At 42.7% G+C, this 19,320-nt stretch overlaps 1 protein-coding gene across 1 annotated transcript in view; it reads right to left on the bottom strand.

The window, feature by feature from the left end:
* WDR7 (WD repeat domain 7) overlaps positions 1 to 18,813 on the bottom strand; it is a 202,759-nt gene extending 183,946 nt beyond the window's left edge. Inside the window, exons 1-2 of the mRNA XM_080972111.1 lie at positions 18,617 to 18,813; positions 2,218 to 2,389 (exon numbers count right to left, since the gene is read on the bottom strand). Coding sequence (XP_080828237.1) covers positions 2,218 to 2,376 — 159 coding nt within the window. The 5' untranslated portion in view covers positions 2,377 to 2,389; positions 18,617 to 18,813. The remainder of the gene's footprint in view (positions 1 to 2,217; positions 2,390 to 18,616) is intronic.
* Positions 18,814 to 19,320: the final 507 nt, after the last annotated feature.

Below are 19,320 nucleotides of genomic sequence, written 5' to 3'. Positions count from 1 at the left end.
AGCGCAGCGCGTCTTCCCCACTGTCCTCGGACCTCCTCCGAAGCTGGGCGGTGGGGCGGGAACGCCTCCTCCCGCCGCCGCCGGGCTTCGGAACGATGCTCCGAAGCCGGGCGGCGGGGCGGGAACACCTGCCCCCGCTGCCCGGCTTCGGAGCATCGTTCCGAAGCCGGGCGACGGGGAGGGAACACCTTCTGAAGGCGGGCGGGGGGCGAAAGTCTTTGTTCCCCCCTGCCTGCCTTCCCGGGAGAGTGGAGAAACACAGCGCGTTTCTCCGCTGTCCCGGAGGGCTTTTGAAGGCAGGCAGGGGGGAGCAAAGACTTTCGCCCCCCGCCCGCCTTCAGAAGAGGTCCAGGACCTCTTCTGAAGGCTGGCGGGGGGCAAAAGTCTTTGTCCCCCCTGCCTGCCTTCCCAGGGGCTTTTAAATCGCCCCGGACAGCGGAGAAGTCCTCCGCTGTCCCGGGGCGATTTTAAAATGCCGCCCGCCAGCATTTTAAGATTGCCCGGACAGGGGAGAAGTCCTCCGCTGTCCCGGGGTTTTTTAAAATGCTGGGGGTGGGAAGAAAAGCCCTCGTCCCCCCCCCAGCCTTCAGAAGAGGTCGGGGGACAGACTGTCCCCGGACCTGGTCTGAAGGCGGTTTCCCTAGGAACGCATTAATTGATTTTCAATGCATTCCTATTGGAAACCGTGCATCGCAAGACGAAAAACTCGCAAGACGAAGAGACTTGCGGAACGAATTAATTTCGTCTTGCGAGGCACCACTGTAGTTAAATCTAAGAATTTCTGTTCCTGGATTAATAATAACAATAACAATAATAGTAATAGTAATAATAATTTATTATTTATATCCCACCCATCTGGCTGGGTTTCCCCAGCCACTCTGGGTGGCTTCCAACAAAGGATTAAAAATACATTAAAACATCAGTCATTAAAAACTTCCCTAAACAGGGCTGCCTTCAGATGTCTTCTAAAAGTCAGACAGTTATTCCTATAAGTGCCTGCTATTCATAATACCAAACGATTGCTCTCACACTCTGTGGCCAGTGGCTTGTTTTCTCAGCAAGACCAGTCCACATTTAAGAGTTTTATTTGCATACAGAACCAGTTTACAGTTTATGCAAGTTGATGCCTTTTATCCAATTTGTATAGGAAAGTTTTTGCTGTTGCATTCCACAGCTTTGCTTCACATGCGTAAGGTATTCCAGGTCAAGAGTACACACCTTTCACTGGCAGAGAACCACAAAATATTCCAGCATAAACACACTGCCTTGTATTGCTGCTTTCACTTCAGAATTGCTTATCACTATTTGCTTTAAAACAGATCACTTAAAAATCAGTGTCTCTGGCTTTAAATGGCATCCAGGAGATGCAAGCGGTGTTACCTTGGCCAAATCAGCTGCTATGTGCCTTTCTAATCTAATGCCATAAGGCTACCATTGGTAGAAAAACGTTTTATTTTAAAAGTTACTGGAACTTCATAGAGCAGATCTCTTGTTTAAGCTACCAATAATCATTCAAACAACTGAAAGTTCCATTGCTTCTTGTCGTTTTCTATGTATGTGCAATAGACATGCAATTAGCTTTGAAAGCTCACCCTCATAAAGAGAACAAAGAACATGTCATGGCATACAGAAGATGTGAACTTCAGCTTCTAGTTTATTTATTTGGCATTCAAGCCTGCACGATCTTTAAAAGCTTACTGCAAATACCACCACCACCTAACTATACCACAAACCAAAAAAACAACAACACACAAGCGGACGAGGAGTGCAGTTTTACAAGCAGAATTGTTTACAAGAGACAATGCATTCCCAGCTTCAGCATCTGCATTAGTTATTCATGTTAAATTGATCTAGCAGGTTGACCTCCAAAAGGTCAGGGGGAAGGGAGAACCCAACAGAGCCGCTTTCCAGCAGAATTCATTGATTTTCCATGCTAATGATAAAAAAAATCAACACTCTCTCCTACAAAAGCAACCCTATGAATATCAATAATATATATTGATTGTTATGCATCAGCTCAAGCAGCAAGGTTTTGCTTTGGAAGACGCATGCATACCGTAACCATGCCTTATCTGTAGGTTACCAGACACACACTCAAATCTGATTATAAATGTTCAGAAATGTGTTTAAATTGTGTTTCTGCAAAACAGGGCATTAATTACATTTAAACAAACCTAGGCATCGTGAAAGACATCATATAGTGCACAGTTAACTTACCTCCAGATCTGAAGAGAGGTCCCAGAGACATATCTGTCCATCATGACATCCCGTTACAATCATTGACACATCATCCATTAGTAGGATGGCCGATACACAGTGAGTAGGAGCTTTGCGTCCCCATAGCACAATTGGAAGGACCAAACTGTTGCCCGCCATTATGGTATCACACCTGTAAATGCAATATGCATAATGATGATGATTAATTGATATACATGCCAAAATGGCTTCTTATTTCGATTCCAAAAGTAAAGAATAACCCAACTAATTTTATTAGTATTGAGATAAGATATGTGATGCATTTAAACATCAAAGAGCATTCTACAGAAATGCATCTCGGTTCAATACCATTGCATGTGCCACCAAAAACACACACACACAAAAACCTGTTTGAAAGCTCTTTAACTTGTTTATTCACCCAGCAAAATTCCAAATGAGTTAAGGTTACCAGGAGAGGGGCAGTGGAATACTCAACATTGAGTTTGTAATGAAGGGTTCTTCAATATTTAATTAAAGAAACTGATGTGTTAATGTACTGATGCCTTGCTTCTCCACCAGTCATTTAGGGAAAAGAAAGTGCATGTTGTCTATTATCAGCTGTGGCCCAAAAGAAATCATCATTGGGAAATAAATATTTCAGAAGTTCTCAAGTCAAGTAAGATGATGTTCAGTTTCTTTCTCCAAACGATACACAGAGGCCTCATCTGCACAACACACTAAGACTGTGACTGAGCCATAGATACAGACCAATACAACTGTACGAACTGCGTTTGTAGAGAGGAAGTCATGCATCCATGGCAGTTTGATTTCTAAAATCAAAGAAAGACCCAGGCAGATATAGAGTATATAAAAAAAATAATCTTCAGGATATGAACCAAAAACAATTACAAAAAATGAACATATACACACAGACTGGTTTTTTGTTACATCTGTTACAACTGAATGCTTTCTGAAGATTTTTTTAAAACAAATATTTGGATTCTATTTGATAAAAGTCTGTACACTATTTTAAAAATGGTTTTCTTACCATTAAGTAAAAAAATAGTCAGAGGAGGTAAGTGATGTCTTGCAATATTGACATTTGTACTTTGTGGGGCAATTACTGGCCTCCCTTTTTCTGATTTTCTCTGGTTTTTTTGCAGTACACACAGAGCCTGTGCTTCAGGAAGAGAGACAACAGCTGGCTATTATTTCACCCTTCAATGCATCATCACTTCAGTGGTAAACAGCTAATTTGGTATGCCATCAAAAAAAAAAAAACCTTTTAAAAAAACTTAATTTGTGCTGCCATAGGAAAATTACACAGCAAAATGTGACCTTTCCAAGGGAAGATGAAGCAGCTTCCACCGTACCTGTTTTTAAGATTATTTCATTATTTAAGAATAACACCACAATGGTCCCTCTTACTCTAAATCATTACACAGAGTAATTCTTGATGCAGCCAACAATATAAGGGCACAGAACATCCAAGTAGATAAACACACATTGTACAAGTCAATACAAATTTGACTTATATCACAGCATCGTACCTATTGCTTTGGGCAGGCTGCACTATCAGATACAACCCTGTCTGACATAACTGAGAAGCACCATGCCACCAAGATCATTTGCCACACACAAATATGTAGCCGTCCTTCTCCCTATCAAAAGCCACAAGCTTCCTGGAGCCCAAGAACATTTGCTGGCTCTTAGCCGTGCTCAAAACTGCAACTGGTTCCTACCAGGGCCGGATTTTGGTTTGACAAGGCCCTACGCTACTGAAGGTAATGGGGCCTTTTATACGTCTAGCTGTCCTTTGTCAACAGCAAATTGTCACTGTTTTTTGTGTCGAATGTATTTTTTGGGGGGTCCCCAACAGAGTAGGCCCTAAGCTGTAGCTTGTCTAGCTTATACGTAAATCCGGCACTCGTTCCTACCCAATCCTACCTTTCCATCCATTTCGCCACCCCAGCTATAATTTGCCAGTGCAAATTTCTCTGGCTCTGAAAGCCTCCCCCAGTTCCCTGTCTCCACCTGTCCCACTGCCTTTGTGGAACAGGCTTCAGTTTGGCTCCCCAGCCTTCACTTTCACCTCAATCCTCAAACAGATTTGGCCAGATTGCCTTTTCAGAAAAGGCTTTGCCTTCTGAGTCCTGACAGAGGCGGCCCATCCCATTTCGCCACCTGAGGAGAAACAGGAAGGTGCTGCCGCACCACCCATCATCCGCCGAAACCTCGCTTACTTGGGTGATGCAGCAGGTGCTGCCTCTGGGGTTTCTGTCCCCCAAGGCAGCTGCCTCAACTTGCCTCATTGGAGGGCCGGCCCTGCCCTGTGACAATCTAGGTCCTTTTCCTAACCCTCACAGGCCCTGACCCTGCATACAAATCAGACTCCCAAAGTTTATCACGCTAAACCACCTTCCAAAATTTCTGGTCACCTAAAGCCATTTATTTGTTAGCGTTACTGGCAGCTGGACTAAAATTTGCAAGAACAGGGTTTGTTAATCGCACCAAAGCACACTGCAATACCTCAGCCTCTCCGTGAAGTAATTCAGGCAAGACCTGCAAATGTCTTGAGCCAGAATATCCAACAGCATGCTGAAGGGAATTTTTGTTACTTAAGTTGGTGGACTAGCTGGACTACCAAAATTATTTTCTGCTCCAAAATGGCCATGTTTTCTTCCTTCTCCAATACAAAAAGTTTTGTGCGTCTTTCATGTGCTGTGCTGCAACTGCTCTGATAGTGTTTAAAGTCAATAAATTTTGAATATAGCTTATTCAAAGCTTGCCAATTTATTTCAGTCCTCTGAACAACTTCTGTTTACATCAGCCTCTGTTATCTAAACTACACATCTTCCCTTTGGCATAAAACATGTTTAAACCAATCACATACGAAGAACCACACAATCTGGACAGAGAGCAGGGCAAAACACACAAAACAAGAATCAGCTTCAAGGCTGCAATCATACAGTATATTCACTTACATGGGACTCAGTTCTGAGGAGATATGTAGAGTATTATACCCTAAGTGGGCAATGGTCCCAGAATGATGATCTGCAGGTATTATTTGTACAGAATAAAACACCATACGCTTAAGGTACTAGACCTGGACAGAACTGAACTTTCTAATTTCACAGCACCCTATTTTAGGTGCTCAAGATATCTATGCACTACTGCAGCACTGAGTAAGTAACACAACTGAAAAAGGTACACATTTCCTCAATTTATTTATTTATTTCTGCCTAATAAAATTACAATATATATTCATCCAAAACAGATTACTTCTTTAAAACAAGAGGCAAACACCAATATATTCAGCTTTCAAAAAAAAATTAAAACACTGCCCTTCTGCGACTTTCCCAAAACACATTTAAGGTAATGAATTTAATACCACTCTTCCTTCATTCATATAGCATTGCAAACTTCATTACATCTGTCCTTGTAGAACTCAGGAGACATGGAAGTTATCAAACACATTTCGGCATAGAATTGCACAAAATTCCCCAAAATTATGGAATACCATAATGAACAGGACCAATAAGCCGCTATAAACATCTACATAGCAAGCAACCAACACCAAGCTTTCAGAAAGGAAATATTAAATCTAGTCAAAGAAGGAATCTTGTTTTTACAACTACCTGTTTCCTTTCGTTTTTTTAGCGCGGGATCTGAACGCTTTTAGTACTATCTTCATTTTCAAGAAGTGAAAGCTCATTTTGACAGAGGATAGGGCTGGTCGGCTGGAACAGTGCAGGCTTCTTTAACAGTACATTTAGAATACCAAATATATCTCAGTGAAAAAAATCAATATTATCACATCAATGATGGAAAAGTACAGTCACAAACATATTAATCTGCTAACAAACAGTCCTGAAGCTTTCGGGCTATGAATAATTATACTCTGAAGCACATATTTTCTGCAAGACCCGTGCTGGTCCCCTACCCTTGGCTTGGAGAACCTGAAAATATGTCATTAAGAAATCACTTTCTCAGGACCGTCAGAAGGTCCCAACACTCTGTTCTGCCGAAAGAAAACTCAATCCAACTTCCACTGAGTCTGTAAAAGGCTTTAAGCCTTCCAAGTTTTTTTCAGCAGCATATTAGTCTTTTCATTGTTTTTATTTATAGTTTCCTCTGTAAATTTCCACAGACACAAAATAACACAGTCACAATCACGCCAAACGAAAGTGTATACAACTAGGTTCAACTTAGAGAAGACCCACTGAAATTAATAAACATGACTAAATTAGGTCAATTAATTTCAATTAGCAGAACAATGCCACCTAAAAGATACTAACTCTCCTGGACTTCAAGTACAAAGAGTTTACTTCCAAATTAGAATCTGCTATGCTTTATTTCCCATTTACACAATCAGTGTGCACTCCCTTACTTAATTCTTTCACTAAATATGACAACAGGAACTACAACTGTGAGCACTATGCCAAAACGAGTCGATAGGTTGCTTACTTCTTGAATTTTTAAGGAAAATTTTGATAAAGGAAGATTAATGGTTATACAACAAAAAGGAAAGAAAATTATTGTTTATTATAAGCAGATAGTGTAACTAAGACATCCCCTTTTCCAGGAAATGCTATGTGGATCTTGCACCTCTGACCTCTCACCGAAGTCTAATTACCATCAGTGTCATATAAACACATTTCTGTCCACATCAAGCCCCTGCAAATGAAAAGCTTTTTGTTCAGCTGGCTAACACTATATATACAGTGGTACTTCTGGTTACGTACTTAATTCGTTCCAGAGGTCTGTTCTTAACCTGAAACTGTTCTTAACCTGAAGCACCACTTTAGCTAATGGGGCCTCCCTCTGCCGCCGCGCCACTGCTGCGCAATTTCTGTTCTCATCCTGAAGCAAAGTTCTTAACCCGAGGTACTATTTCTGGCGTTCTCGAAGCCACAAACATGAGTCTGACCAAACTGCGGGAGGCAGTGGAAGACAGAAGTGCCTGGCGTGCTCTGGTCCATGGGGTCACGAAGAGTCGGACACGACTAAACGACTAAACAACAACAACAACAACTATTTCTGGGTTAGCGGAGTCTGTAACCTGAGGCATCTGTAACCTGAAGCGTATGTAACCCGAGGTACCACTGTGTGTGTGTGTGCGTGTGTGTGTAGTAATATATATATATATATATATATATATCCCTAATACAATGCCTATCATTCTTGCAGATTGCGAGGGGAGTAAGCAACATTTCTCTGTGCTAAAGAGACACAGCACTCCCAATGTGAATACCTTCAGCAAGGCTTGAGATATCAGGGAAATGTCACCCACAAGTGAATGAATGGCAGCTATTCACTTTATATAGGAAGGGGGAGAAAGGGTACACCTGGGAACACCATTCAAGTAAGTAGAAGCTTCAACTGGCCCTAGAGATTCCAACCTCTGAGATTTGAAGTGTACTCCTATCTAAATAAGCCCCACCCTGAATCCTCATGTCACGATATAACGTCACAGGGTTAGGGGGATTGTTGTAAGTAAAATTCTAGTGATGCATTTACCTCCCCAGTTCCTACAACAATCACCTCCAGTTTTATCCACGCGGGTGGCGCTGTGGTGCAAACCACTGAGCCTCTTGGGCCTGCCAATCGGAAGGTTGGCGGTTCGAATCCCCACGACAGGGTGAGCTCCCGTTGTTTGGTCCCAGCTCCTGCCAACCTAGCAATTTGAAAGCATGCCAGTGCAAGTAGATAAATAGGTACCGCTGCGACGGGAAGGTAAATGGAGTTTCCTTGCACTCCAGTTTCCGTCACGGTGTTCCGTTGCACCAGAAGCAGTTTAGTCCTGCTGGCCACATGACCCAGAAAGATGTCTGCAGACAAATGCCGGCTCCCTCGGCCTGAAAGCGAGATGAACACCGCAACCCCATAGTCACCTTTGACTGGACTTAACCGTCCAGGGGTCCTTTACCTTTTTTTTTAACCTATAAACCGCTTTTACCCAGTCCCTGATTCTATATGTTATCCTCCTACCTGTGGAATGCATTTGCAGTACATAAAACTTGGACTTTAACAAAGCAAGAAAATAACTGTTCAGCCCTCCAGAAGTGTAAAGGAAAGAAAGGTGGAGCATATATTCAACTCTAGGAACCACAAGCAAAGAAGATTCCAAGGACAAGAAGGAAAAGGACCAAATAGATTCAAAGCGTGATTCAAAGTGCATGGGATATTAAATATATATACAGTCATACCTCTAGTTGTGTTTGCTTCATGTTGCGGATTTTCGGGTTGCAAACACGGCAACCCCGGAAGTGTCTACAGGTGAAACTTGGAAAATTAGAATATCGTGGAAAAGTTCATTTATTTCAGTAATTCAACTTAAAAGGTGAAACTAATATATGAGAGAGACTCATGACATGCAAAGTGAGATATGTCAAGCCTTTATTTGCATATATGCACATGTACTCAGCTTCCTGGTCTTCCATAACACCTCACCAGTGCCACAGGCTGATAGCATCCATGCCACGCCGCACTGAGGCAATAATTGATGCAAAAGGGGCCCAAACCAAGTACTGAGTACATGTGCATGCTTCTACTTCTCAGAGGTCCAATATTGCTCTATTTGCAGTCCTTGTTTTGCTGATTTCATTTAATATTCTAATTTTCTGAGGTTGTTAATTTGAGGTTTTCATCAGCTGTACGCCATGAACATCACAATTATAACAAATAATTCTTGACATATCTCACTTTGTATGTCATGAGTCTATCTCATATATTAGTTTCACCTTTTAAGTTGAATTACTGAAATAAATGAACTTTTCCACGATATTCTAATTTTCCGAGTTTCACTTGTAGTTGCAGACTTTTCAGGGTGTGAACAGCACCCCGGAACGGATCGTGTCCATAACTAGAGGTACCACTGTATAGCCCCTATTTATCATTCATCTTGTTATTTTTTTGTGCCTAATTAATCCTAGTTCCCAGCTTCAAGGGATGGCTCGGTCACTAGAGCATAAAACTCTTAATCTCAGGGTTATAGGTTTGAGCCCTACATTGAGCAAAAGATTCCAGTACTGCAGAGGGTTGGACCACATGACCCTTGCGGTCCCTTCCAACTCTACAATTCTATGGGTCTGGCCTGGTGACATGTGGCCTATGTAATTGCCAATGGGAAAGTTTAGATACCAAAAGGTTGAAAGGAAGCGAATGAAGAGCAAAACTGACACTTTTTAAAGCAAGCTTAAATTAAGGGCAAAAGCCAGGTCTGAATACAATGAAAGCTACTTACATAAACTGTAATTTGACAGCATACAAGGGGGCAAAATAAATGTTAAATCTTTATTCATTATTAATCTGTTTAAACGATAATTGTTTAAAGCAAACAAGCACTAGGTGGTGATTGGAGAAGACTAAATTATACACCTGTATGCTCAAGCCATGACTCAAATCTGCATTTTGAAGTGTGATGCAAGGTTCAGCTCAGTTGATCCTAATAGACTGTACAGTGGTACCTCGGGTTACAGATGCTTCAGGTTACAGACACTTCAGGTTACAGAACCCACTAACCCAGAAATATTACCTCGGGTTAAGTACTTTGCTTCAGGATGAGAACAGAAATCGTGCTTGGGCGGCGCGGCACCAGCAGGAGGCCCCATTACCTAAAGTGGTGCTTCAGGTTAAGAACAGTTTCAAGTTAAGAACGGACCTCTGGAACGAATTAAGTTCTTAACCTGAGGTACCACTGTATGTCACATAGCAGTCTTACTACCAACGAGCCAACAAATAAAGGTTTTGGGATCTGAACACCCACTTCATTGCACCTCAAGAGTTGAGCCAAGGTATTTTGGGGACTCATCTGCACACCAACCTCAACTGATGAACCATAAGTACACATATAAAGCAAGTGATAAAAGTTTTAGAACAAGATTGCAAATGGCACTCAGAATAGTAAGATTAATCTGGTACGTAAGCCCCACACAGCACAGCTCCATGGGCACTTATCACATGGTGTTCTCTACTACAACTAGTCATATCCTTGGAAATTAGGATAAATACACAATAATACCATCATCACAATAAATAATATCCAAGATTATAGCTTTATATTTAGAGGAAATCTCAGTATCGCTTATATTTTCCTACAGGTAAAGGCTTGTATTAAAGTATGGAAAGAGAGAAAGAGAGAGAGAAAACTGTATTGAAAAATCAATAGCTGTAGAATTAAGCTTGGAATCCTGCAAAGCTCAAATGAGCTGGTGTGGAGACAAATGATTAGAGCCGGTTTTGAAGCAATTGTGCTCCATTCTGGTGGTAACAGGAAGATTCAGAAACATTCAGCTTTATTTATATCGCTATTGAAGATCATTGTTGTGTCCACTGTGCCCTTTATATTCAAAAAAGGTTCGGAAGGAAATGGTTGAGTTCTCTGGTAATTTTTAAGTACCAGAAGATTATATGGGAAGAAATGCGTGTTGACAAAAAAAATTTTTTTTTGCTGTATTTGTTAGGAACTTCTGCTGGGCGAGCTGAGGAAAAAAGGGCCAAATTGAAGGCATGAATGCCCCACACAGCAATAATACTCTATGCACTTGTATTTAATGGATTTGAACATTATTTAGTTTTGACAAAGTGCTGCAAATAAAAATCCAAATCACTATTCTGAGCCTGGTTGTTTGAGGGCTTTTAGGAAATTAAGGAGGCAGTTTCAGACCTAGTTGCCATGGAGACCAATCCACATCAACGATCAGTAATCAGGCTATCATTATCCGCAGGAGGGCCAAAGATTGAACTGACCTGGAAAATTAGCTATGCCACTACTTATAAGGGTAATCCCTCAACACAGCTGAGGGAAAGAACTCTGATAATGTGCCAATAAACACAAACATTAACTCATCTGTGCATTCATATGCCTTCCTTCTAGCAGGCTCATCAGCCTGCAGTATCTCAGGCTTCCAATAGTTGCAAACTTAATCTTTTTCAAACAATGCGAAAACTAAATTGCGAAGGATTTAAGACTTTCCAAACATGCAAGAACTTAGATCTTTGCAAGTTATACAACTTATAATAAACATTAAAATACCTCCCTTTGTTTTCATTAGAAAGGCACACAGTGGAGACCTTGGATGTAAGTTAAATTACCGTATTTTTTGCTCTATAAGACTCACTTTTTCCCTCCTAAAAAGTAAGGGGAAATGTGTGTGTGTCTTATGGAGTGAATGCAGGCTGTGCAGCTATCACAGAAGCCAGAACAGCAAGAGGGATTGATCCCTCTTGCTGTTCTGGCTTCTGAGATTCAGAATATTTTTTTTCTTGTTTTCCTCCTCCAAAAACTAGGTGCGTCTTATGGTCTGGTGTGTCTTATAGAGCGAAAAATACGGGTACATTTCCCCCTGTTCACATGAACTTCTCACTGAATATATGGAAGTGGTGGGGACTGATGCAGCTCCCAAAACTAAGTGGATACCCTGGTTTAGAAAATGAAACCAGTCGACTCCTTTGTCAACAAAACCAAAGCTTCCTTAGGAGGAAATGAGATAGTAATAAATTTTAACTCCCTTTGCTTCATCTTCCTTTCCTTATAGGTGTAATAGGAACAGATGCTCCAAAGAAAATCCTTACTCTGCATATGACAACAGCAACTAGAACAGGCTTCCTCAACCTCTGCCCTCCAGGTGTTTTTGGCCTACAACTCCCATGATCCCTAGCCAGCAGGAACAGTGGTCAGGGATGATGGGAATTGTAATCTCAAAACACGCACAGAAATGGAAAGAAGGGAAGGTTCCAACAAAGGAGGAGCGGCTTTTGAAAGCAATGCAGAAATGGCAAAACTGAAAGCAAAATTGAGAGACGACAAACTTTTCATAGAAGAATGGAGGCCTTTCATGGGCTATTAAAAAAAATTACAGTCAAATGAAATCGCGGGCAGGACTCAAGATAAAAGCAGCAGAAGAAAAATGACAAAACAATTGCAATAGAGAAACTTTTTGTGATACATAAAGAAATAATGCAGTAGAAAATGTTTGAGTAAAAACACTGTGGAGGTGAGGCAGGGAAGTCAACTTACGAAACAATGTATTTGATTTTAAGGTTATTGTGAAAACTTTTGAAAAAGTTTATTAAAAATTTACACACACAAAGTATAGCTGCAGCACTTTGCACAGCTTTTTGGTTTTTATATTGTCTGTTGTGTTCAATCTGTTCTCTCCGATTTCCATAGAGCATTACTGTATGGTCAACCCATACTATATATTCAGCGATGTCAGAGGCATATAAAAGGACAAAGGATGAGAGGAGGAGTGGGGCAAAAGACAAAAGGAACCATGTTAATAACTGGCACTGATTTATTAATCTATTGCATTTATAAACCACCTTTCTGCCAAGGCACCCAGTTTTTAAGTGCTAAAGCAAATTACCGTATTTTTTTCATCTATAAAACGCCCCCATGTATAAGACAACCCCTATTTTTTAAAAACCTGAAATTAAGAAATTAAGTTGTTTAGCTTTTTTGGGGGGTGGGGGAGATCACTTCCGCCAATCACTCACCCACCTGCCCACCATTGCCGATCGCTTGCCACAGCCACTGCCAATCGCACACCTCGCCTCAGCTGCCAATTGCCGGCCCACTCACTGCCACCAACAGCCCACCCATCCACTTGCCGCAGCTGCCAATTGCCTGCCTGCCTTGCCACAGCCGCCAATTGCCTGCCCAACTGCTGCAGCCACAGGTATCAACAGCAGGCCTTTCCGAAGCCACCAATCGCCCGCCCAATCTCCTGCCTGCTGCTGCCATTAATCGCACGTCCCCCCTCTGCATTCACTATCCATGTATAAGACGGCACCCAATTTTTGCCTAATTTTTTAAAGCAAAAAGCATCGTCTTATACATGGAAAAATACGGTATAGAAATGTGAACTTGGCCAGGCAGGTGGAGGCAGTCCAACTGGAGCAAGCCCTGGTGCTGTCTTTGCCTCCCTCCCTCTGTTCTTCCTTTTCACAGGGAGCATTAGAAACTGATATATAAGCTAGGTGCCAAATAGCCCCTTTAACCAGGGTTACAGTCACCAAAACAGAATGCCTAGTTGTTGTATTTGGGACCAGACTTCTTGAAAGTTGTATTTTTCAATACGACTTTTTGGTTCCTAAAATTCATTCTGAATGTGCAGATGAAAAATAATGGATAGAATTCCACAGGATGGGGTGTTAGTGTGTGAAAACAGTCAAGATCCAATGATCCCCAGGCATGCACCTCCACTTGCTGTTAAGAAAACAGGCACACATGCGCAAATATTTGCAAAATTCATCCCCAAGATGAATTTTTGTCCTGCAGTGTTTTAAGCAATGTGTTGGTTTAAGATTACTATAAAAAGCACATTACTGTTAAAATTATTCCCTCCACACACTCATTCAGGTACACTATTGGAAACATGCTTCATAGTTTCAAGCAAAAAAAAGAGACTCTTTCAAGCTGTCACAACACAAATTATTCATCACACTTGTGAATTCAGAGTTCAAATCCATAATTTTTTGAAATAATCATTTATGTTTTCTGAAATCATAAGTTCTGCTCATGAAGACAGCTCCCATACCATTCATAATTTGTTTTACTAACCCAAGAATGAAAAAGGGAACTTCCCCCACAATCTTGAGTTGTATCTCCGTTCTAAAGCAAGCTCACATTGATTGTTCAAGAGGTCCTCAACGGATCTAGAATACTACCTTATAACACATATTCATGGCACATGTTACACAGAGAGATTTGTATTTCATGGCCCTAATGCATAAAGAGTTGTATTCGTAAGGAATCACAGGGGTATTTTTCACCATGGCAAAATTAATCATCATAACCATCCCTGAAGTTTGTATTCAACACATACTTCCTCAAGAGTAAGTCCACTAGAGTAAGCATGCTCAGCAATGCCATGCACTTGCACTACAGATTCTGTGGCAGAGGCTAGGATGAAAGGAAGTGCTGAAGACATCAAATGAGCTTTATGGCTCAGACAGGATTTGGATCTGGGTAGGCCCATTCAAACTGAGCACTCCAGCTATTCTACCACACTAGTTCTCAGTGTCTCAGTCTTTTCTTCATGTCTAGCATTACTTCAGTATTTTCTGGCTTTTGCTCACCAGAAGACAGAAACATGGCTGTGAAAGGAAATTACTAACTCCTGAAAGTACAACTTGCAACACTCCACTGATCTATCACTGGGTTGTCATAGGTCAACCCTCTGTGAACTGCACAACAAGCACACACAGTTGGCTTTATAGCTCAGTGGGATTTCCTGTGTTCAAGTGCAACACTCTAACCTCTGTATATACCATGTTGGCTCTGTTAATATGTATATAGAATAACTGTTTGCAGAAATATGTACACAGTTAAAGGTTGTGTGACAGGGTGATTTTTTTTTTATGCAGTTTGTATCAATACAGTACTTTGCTTCATTATGTGTGTGCATGCTCTTGTTCTCCAATATCTCCAACACAGTTGAAACAGTTTTTCCAAACTTTTTGGAAATGTGCTCTCACTTGAAAAGGTGAATCAACATATCTCTTTTGGGGGGTGGGGATACACAATGAGATTTCAAGGTTGAACAGATGGGAAATACCTCATGTTCACCTAGCTCTTATGTCATTAGCAGCATTGATTCAGCACCTCCTCTGTTCCTCGAACCCTCACAACACCTCCATCACATTCACCTTCCTATCTAGCTGTACATACTATCCTCTGCCTCTTCTCCACAAACTCTCTACTTTATCGATGCAACTGAGCACTTCAGGAGTCAAGAGAGCTGCAACTTTGCTTGAATTTCGTGGGTTGGAACTGGCATTTTGGGAAACCTTACAGAAGGATGTGGGAAAACTGCTGCCATCAGCGACCTTCAGCCCCAGCAAGTACCATCAGCAGTCAGGTATAACGGGAGTTGTAGCCCATCATAATCTGAACAGGGACATGTTTGTCTACCCCTGCCTTACACCTTGATTATTCACGGGTTTCTTGTCAATAAAGCATGCAAAAATATTTGTGATACATCTATTTGTCCTGGGGTGTGCCACCAAAACATTGTTCTATAAGAAACTGATTTAAAGGCTTTGCCCGAAGCTTCTATTCCCAAAGAGATTATATTATTGATCTGAAGTTTATTACACCTTTGTCATCCCATTTCCTCCAAGAATGACCTACAGAGCAATTCTATGCATGTTTACACAGATGTAAGCCCCACTATGCTTAGTGCGACTTTTGATGTATATTGTCTGCCTGTATTAATGACAGCGATCTTACAGATGTTGGAAATATAAGAAATAAATTAGCTAATTGACCAACTGAATGTTTATACCATGCGTTTACTATACTTAAGTAACAGTTATGATAGCAGAAAGGTTATATACCAACACCTGAACCAATTCAAAACTCAGCGGGATGAAATATGAACTTGTATTTAGATTAAAATGCTCAGACGTTACACAGCAACAATTAAAATCACACGCTATTCAGTGGCCATAGAACAAAAGGTTCTTCCAATGCGCTTGTGTTAATTAACTCAAGCTAGTTTCTCAGGACATTTTGCTTCTTGCCAATTCCAGCTGGCTCGATAGGGAGAGAATAAGAAGCTGCTAAACTAGGGGTGTGCTCAGTTCAGAGACCTCATCCCTGCCACCCAAACAAATATCCCCACTCCCAAAGAAGCCACTGATTTGACAGCAGAAGCAAACAGGGGGGAAATTAAGTAGGCACAGAACTGTGGAAGAAGCCCAGCACCCTAATAGCAATGCAAATTGGTCCTCCCCACACATCGGTTTAATTATTTTATCAGCAGACAGGTGTGGTAACTATCCCTAACTGATCTGCACAAATCTACTGAGGGGTGCAAGTGCACCTCCTGTTTCGAAGTAGATGGTGGCTACACACACCTAGCAGCTAGGCCATAGAACAGAAGACGTGGATAAAACAGCTATTCATAAATACAAGAAGCATGCATTATGCCTCTGTCCCTCTTGCAATTTCTTTAAAACTTTGCTAAATCCCCTCCTGAGCCATCCTACCTTCCTCTTGTCAGAACTTTCCTGCCACCTGGGATTTCCTCCTATATCACCTGAATAACAAAGCTGTCATCTTCACAGCATCTCACATACCTTCAACATAAAACTGCTGAATTTCTAATGTTTGTGCTCTCTCAAGCCATACACAGAGTAATTTACCCTGATATTTTATCCTTTTTCATACAAGCTCCTCACATACCTCTCTTCCAGACACACCACTTCTCTGTCTCATAATGGGATCAACAGCTAATATGTAAAGAAATAAGTTACAATGCATTATGATGGCCTCAAATCATAAGATTAAAGGTTTCAGTAACAATGTAGGTTGAAATTCTGCTACAGACCCACTTGAACAAGGAGAAAGGGAATGCCAGAATGCCAAGTGACAACTACCAAAAAACAAGTTCCTAAGTGTATCAATTGTTTATTATTTATCACTCACTTAAGCTGATCTTTGGGGAGTGAGGGAAATTTCAAATAACCAACAATTTTCTAGAGGTAAGAGTCACATTGTTTGCAGGGAAAAGAAACAGCTGGAAAGGACTGATAAAGTCTGCCACCCTATCAGTGCCCAAGAAAGTTCAGCCACCCAACTGCATCACCCACAGAAAATAGATGCTTTTTTCTTGTACCAGTAAGAATGGAGTAACTCACTGCTCATGTTGCAGTGGAAACTCAGCCAACTAAGCCTGCCAGACCATGCCAAGCAAATGTTCAGTGGCCATCATCTCTGAAGAAGGGATTTCACACCACAAGGGCAACAGGGCACCAAACAGCCAAGGTAGCATTTACAAACAAAAGATCCTGATCTGGAGATGCAAGTCACAAGTCCACCAGAGAGAAGGGTTTTGTGAGGAGCCATTAAAGAAGAGGTATCTTCCCAGAAGTCCGGGAAGTATTCTAGGCATAACAGTGACTCTGGTTGAACTCTATACAGTGGTGCCCCGCAAGACGAATGCCTCGCAAGACGGAAAACCCGCTAGACGAAAGGGTTTTCCGTTTTTGAGTTGCTTCGCAGGACGAATTTCCCTATGGGCTTGCTTCGCAAGACGAAAATGTCTTGCGAGTCTTGAGATTTTTTTTTCGCTTTTCCCCCCCTTTATCTAAGCCGCTAAGCCTTTAATAGCCTTTTAGCAGCTAAGCCGATAAGCCGATAAGCCTTTAATAGCCGCTAAACCGCTAATAGCGCTAATCCGTTAAGCCGCTAATAGCCGTGCTTCGCAAGACGAAAAAACCGCTAGACGAAGATACTCGCGGAATGGATTAATTTCGTCTTGCGAGGCACCACTGTAATAGGTGTTTGTTTTGTATGTAGTACTCCAGAGTCACCTGCTCTTCCTCACTTTCACCAACACATGGTATGAGTAAACAATGGGGTGCCATTCTGAGGCGCTAGAATAATGGAGTTTCCACTCCAGGGCTGAGGATAGGCCTGGCAAAATCAGTCTCAAAGGAGACTGGGCAACAGGTGTCAGTTGCCATTATAGGCAAGGTGGGGGGCAGAAGCAAGCAGAAAGCAGTTGATTGTTAAAAGGAAGGATCTGAAGATGTGTTGGAGGTTATGAAAGGGGCACTCTTGCCCCCCAATGTCAAGAGAAGGGCAGCAGTGCACTTGGCACAGAGGGAATATGGGTGGCACCTTCCTGCTGAAGGAGAGGGCAAAAACTGTACCACAGCAAATCCAGCCATCATCAATGGCCAAAGCAGGAATGACACGCTTTAGACCACTTTTTGAGTGGTTTCAGGAATACGAAGGAGCTGGGCCCCCCATGAAAGCTCATCAGCCCCTTACACTGTGACTTTTGATGGCTTTTCTAGTTATTTTTAAAATGGCATTGCCCTTCCTAGCCTAGAAGCACCTCAGGCCGAGCAACTGGCAATGAAAGCGATCCCACTTAGAGATATAACAATCAAGAACAAAAAAATATACGAGGGGCAGGATAGGCGACACTAGGGAGGAAGGGGGCTAGAAGCACGAAATGGGGTGGATTTGACAAGAGGGGCATTGCCAGCCAAGCATCCCCTCGTGGGTTTGGGGGGGGTGGAGCCAAGGTTGGCAAAAAGGGGCGCTTGGTTGAGAGGGTGCCCCTCTGTTACTTCTTTTTATATATAAAAAAGTGGGAACTAAGAAGAGATAGGAAGATGTTGCCTCTGAGCCCTGAAAACCAAAAGTACCAACCCACACACAACGCGAGCTTCTTAGAGTGGGGTGGGGGAAGGACCCAAAGGTAATACTAATAGAAAGCAGCAATTTTTAATTTTTTATTTTAAAAGGAGGGGGGTGAGAACACTCTAAGGAGGGAAGGACGCTTCGGTCGACCTGCGAAGGAAGGCAGCAAAAAAGCAAAATTACTCAGCAATGGGGGAGGACAAGGGGAGTCTGGGGAGAGTCCTGCTGCGCCCACCGCCCCAGGGAAGCACCTACCTGGGTGTGGGCGGGGGCCGCCTCTCCGCCGGCAGAAGAGGCTCCCCGCTTGCCCCCCACCTTCCTCCGGGCTCGCCTGCCGCCCCTCGCCCTCCTTCTCTCTCTCCCTCTCTCTGCCTCAACGCCTGGCGCTGGAAATCAGCTGACGGGCTCCTCCAGCTGCCGCGACTCCCGCTGCAAGTGTCGCAAAAGGCCCGGGCGGCGCTTGGCGGCAAGAGGGAGGGAGGGAGGGAGGGGGAGGCCTCGTTGCCCTGGAGACGGAGCAGCGACCCGGCCCCCGGCGCGCTTCCCTGCGGCCCTCGCCTGGCGCTGCGCGGGGAGATGCGCGCGGTGGGTGCAGAGGGTGCGGGGTTTAAGGCAGCAGGAGGAATACATGGGGGCGAATGCGTGCAAATCACGCAGGAGGTGTGCTAGTTTAGTTGCAAAAGGCGCTCAGTCGGGGGCTTAACTCTTCCTCCTGCCCAGGTAAACCTGCGAAGTGTTGCAGCCTTATCATCATCATCATTTATTAAATGTATCTGTCGCCTTTCTTCCCCATTTGCAAAACTAACAAAAACAATAACCTCCCCCCCCCCATCATAGTATTGGAGGGTTGGAAAGGGAGCCTGAGGGTCCTCTAGTCCAGCTCCCTAAGAATTGGTCTCTGCTTATGCCAAATGTACTGCAGTGACTACATTATTACATGAGCACTGTTCCACAGCGTT

This window comes from Podarcis pityusensis (genome assembly GCF_964106645.2).
Source record: "Podarcis pityusensis genome assembly, chromosome: 11".
NCBI lineage: Eukaryota > Metazoa > Chordata > Lepidosauria > Squamata > Lacertidae > Podarcis > Podarcis pityusensis.
This window is presented reverse-complemented; position numbering and strand designations above follow the sequence as displayed.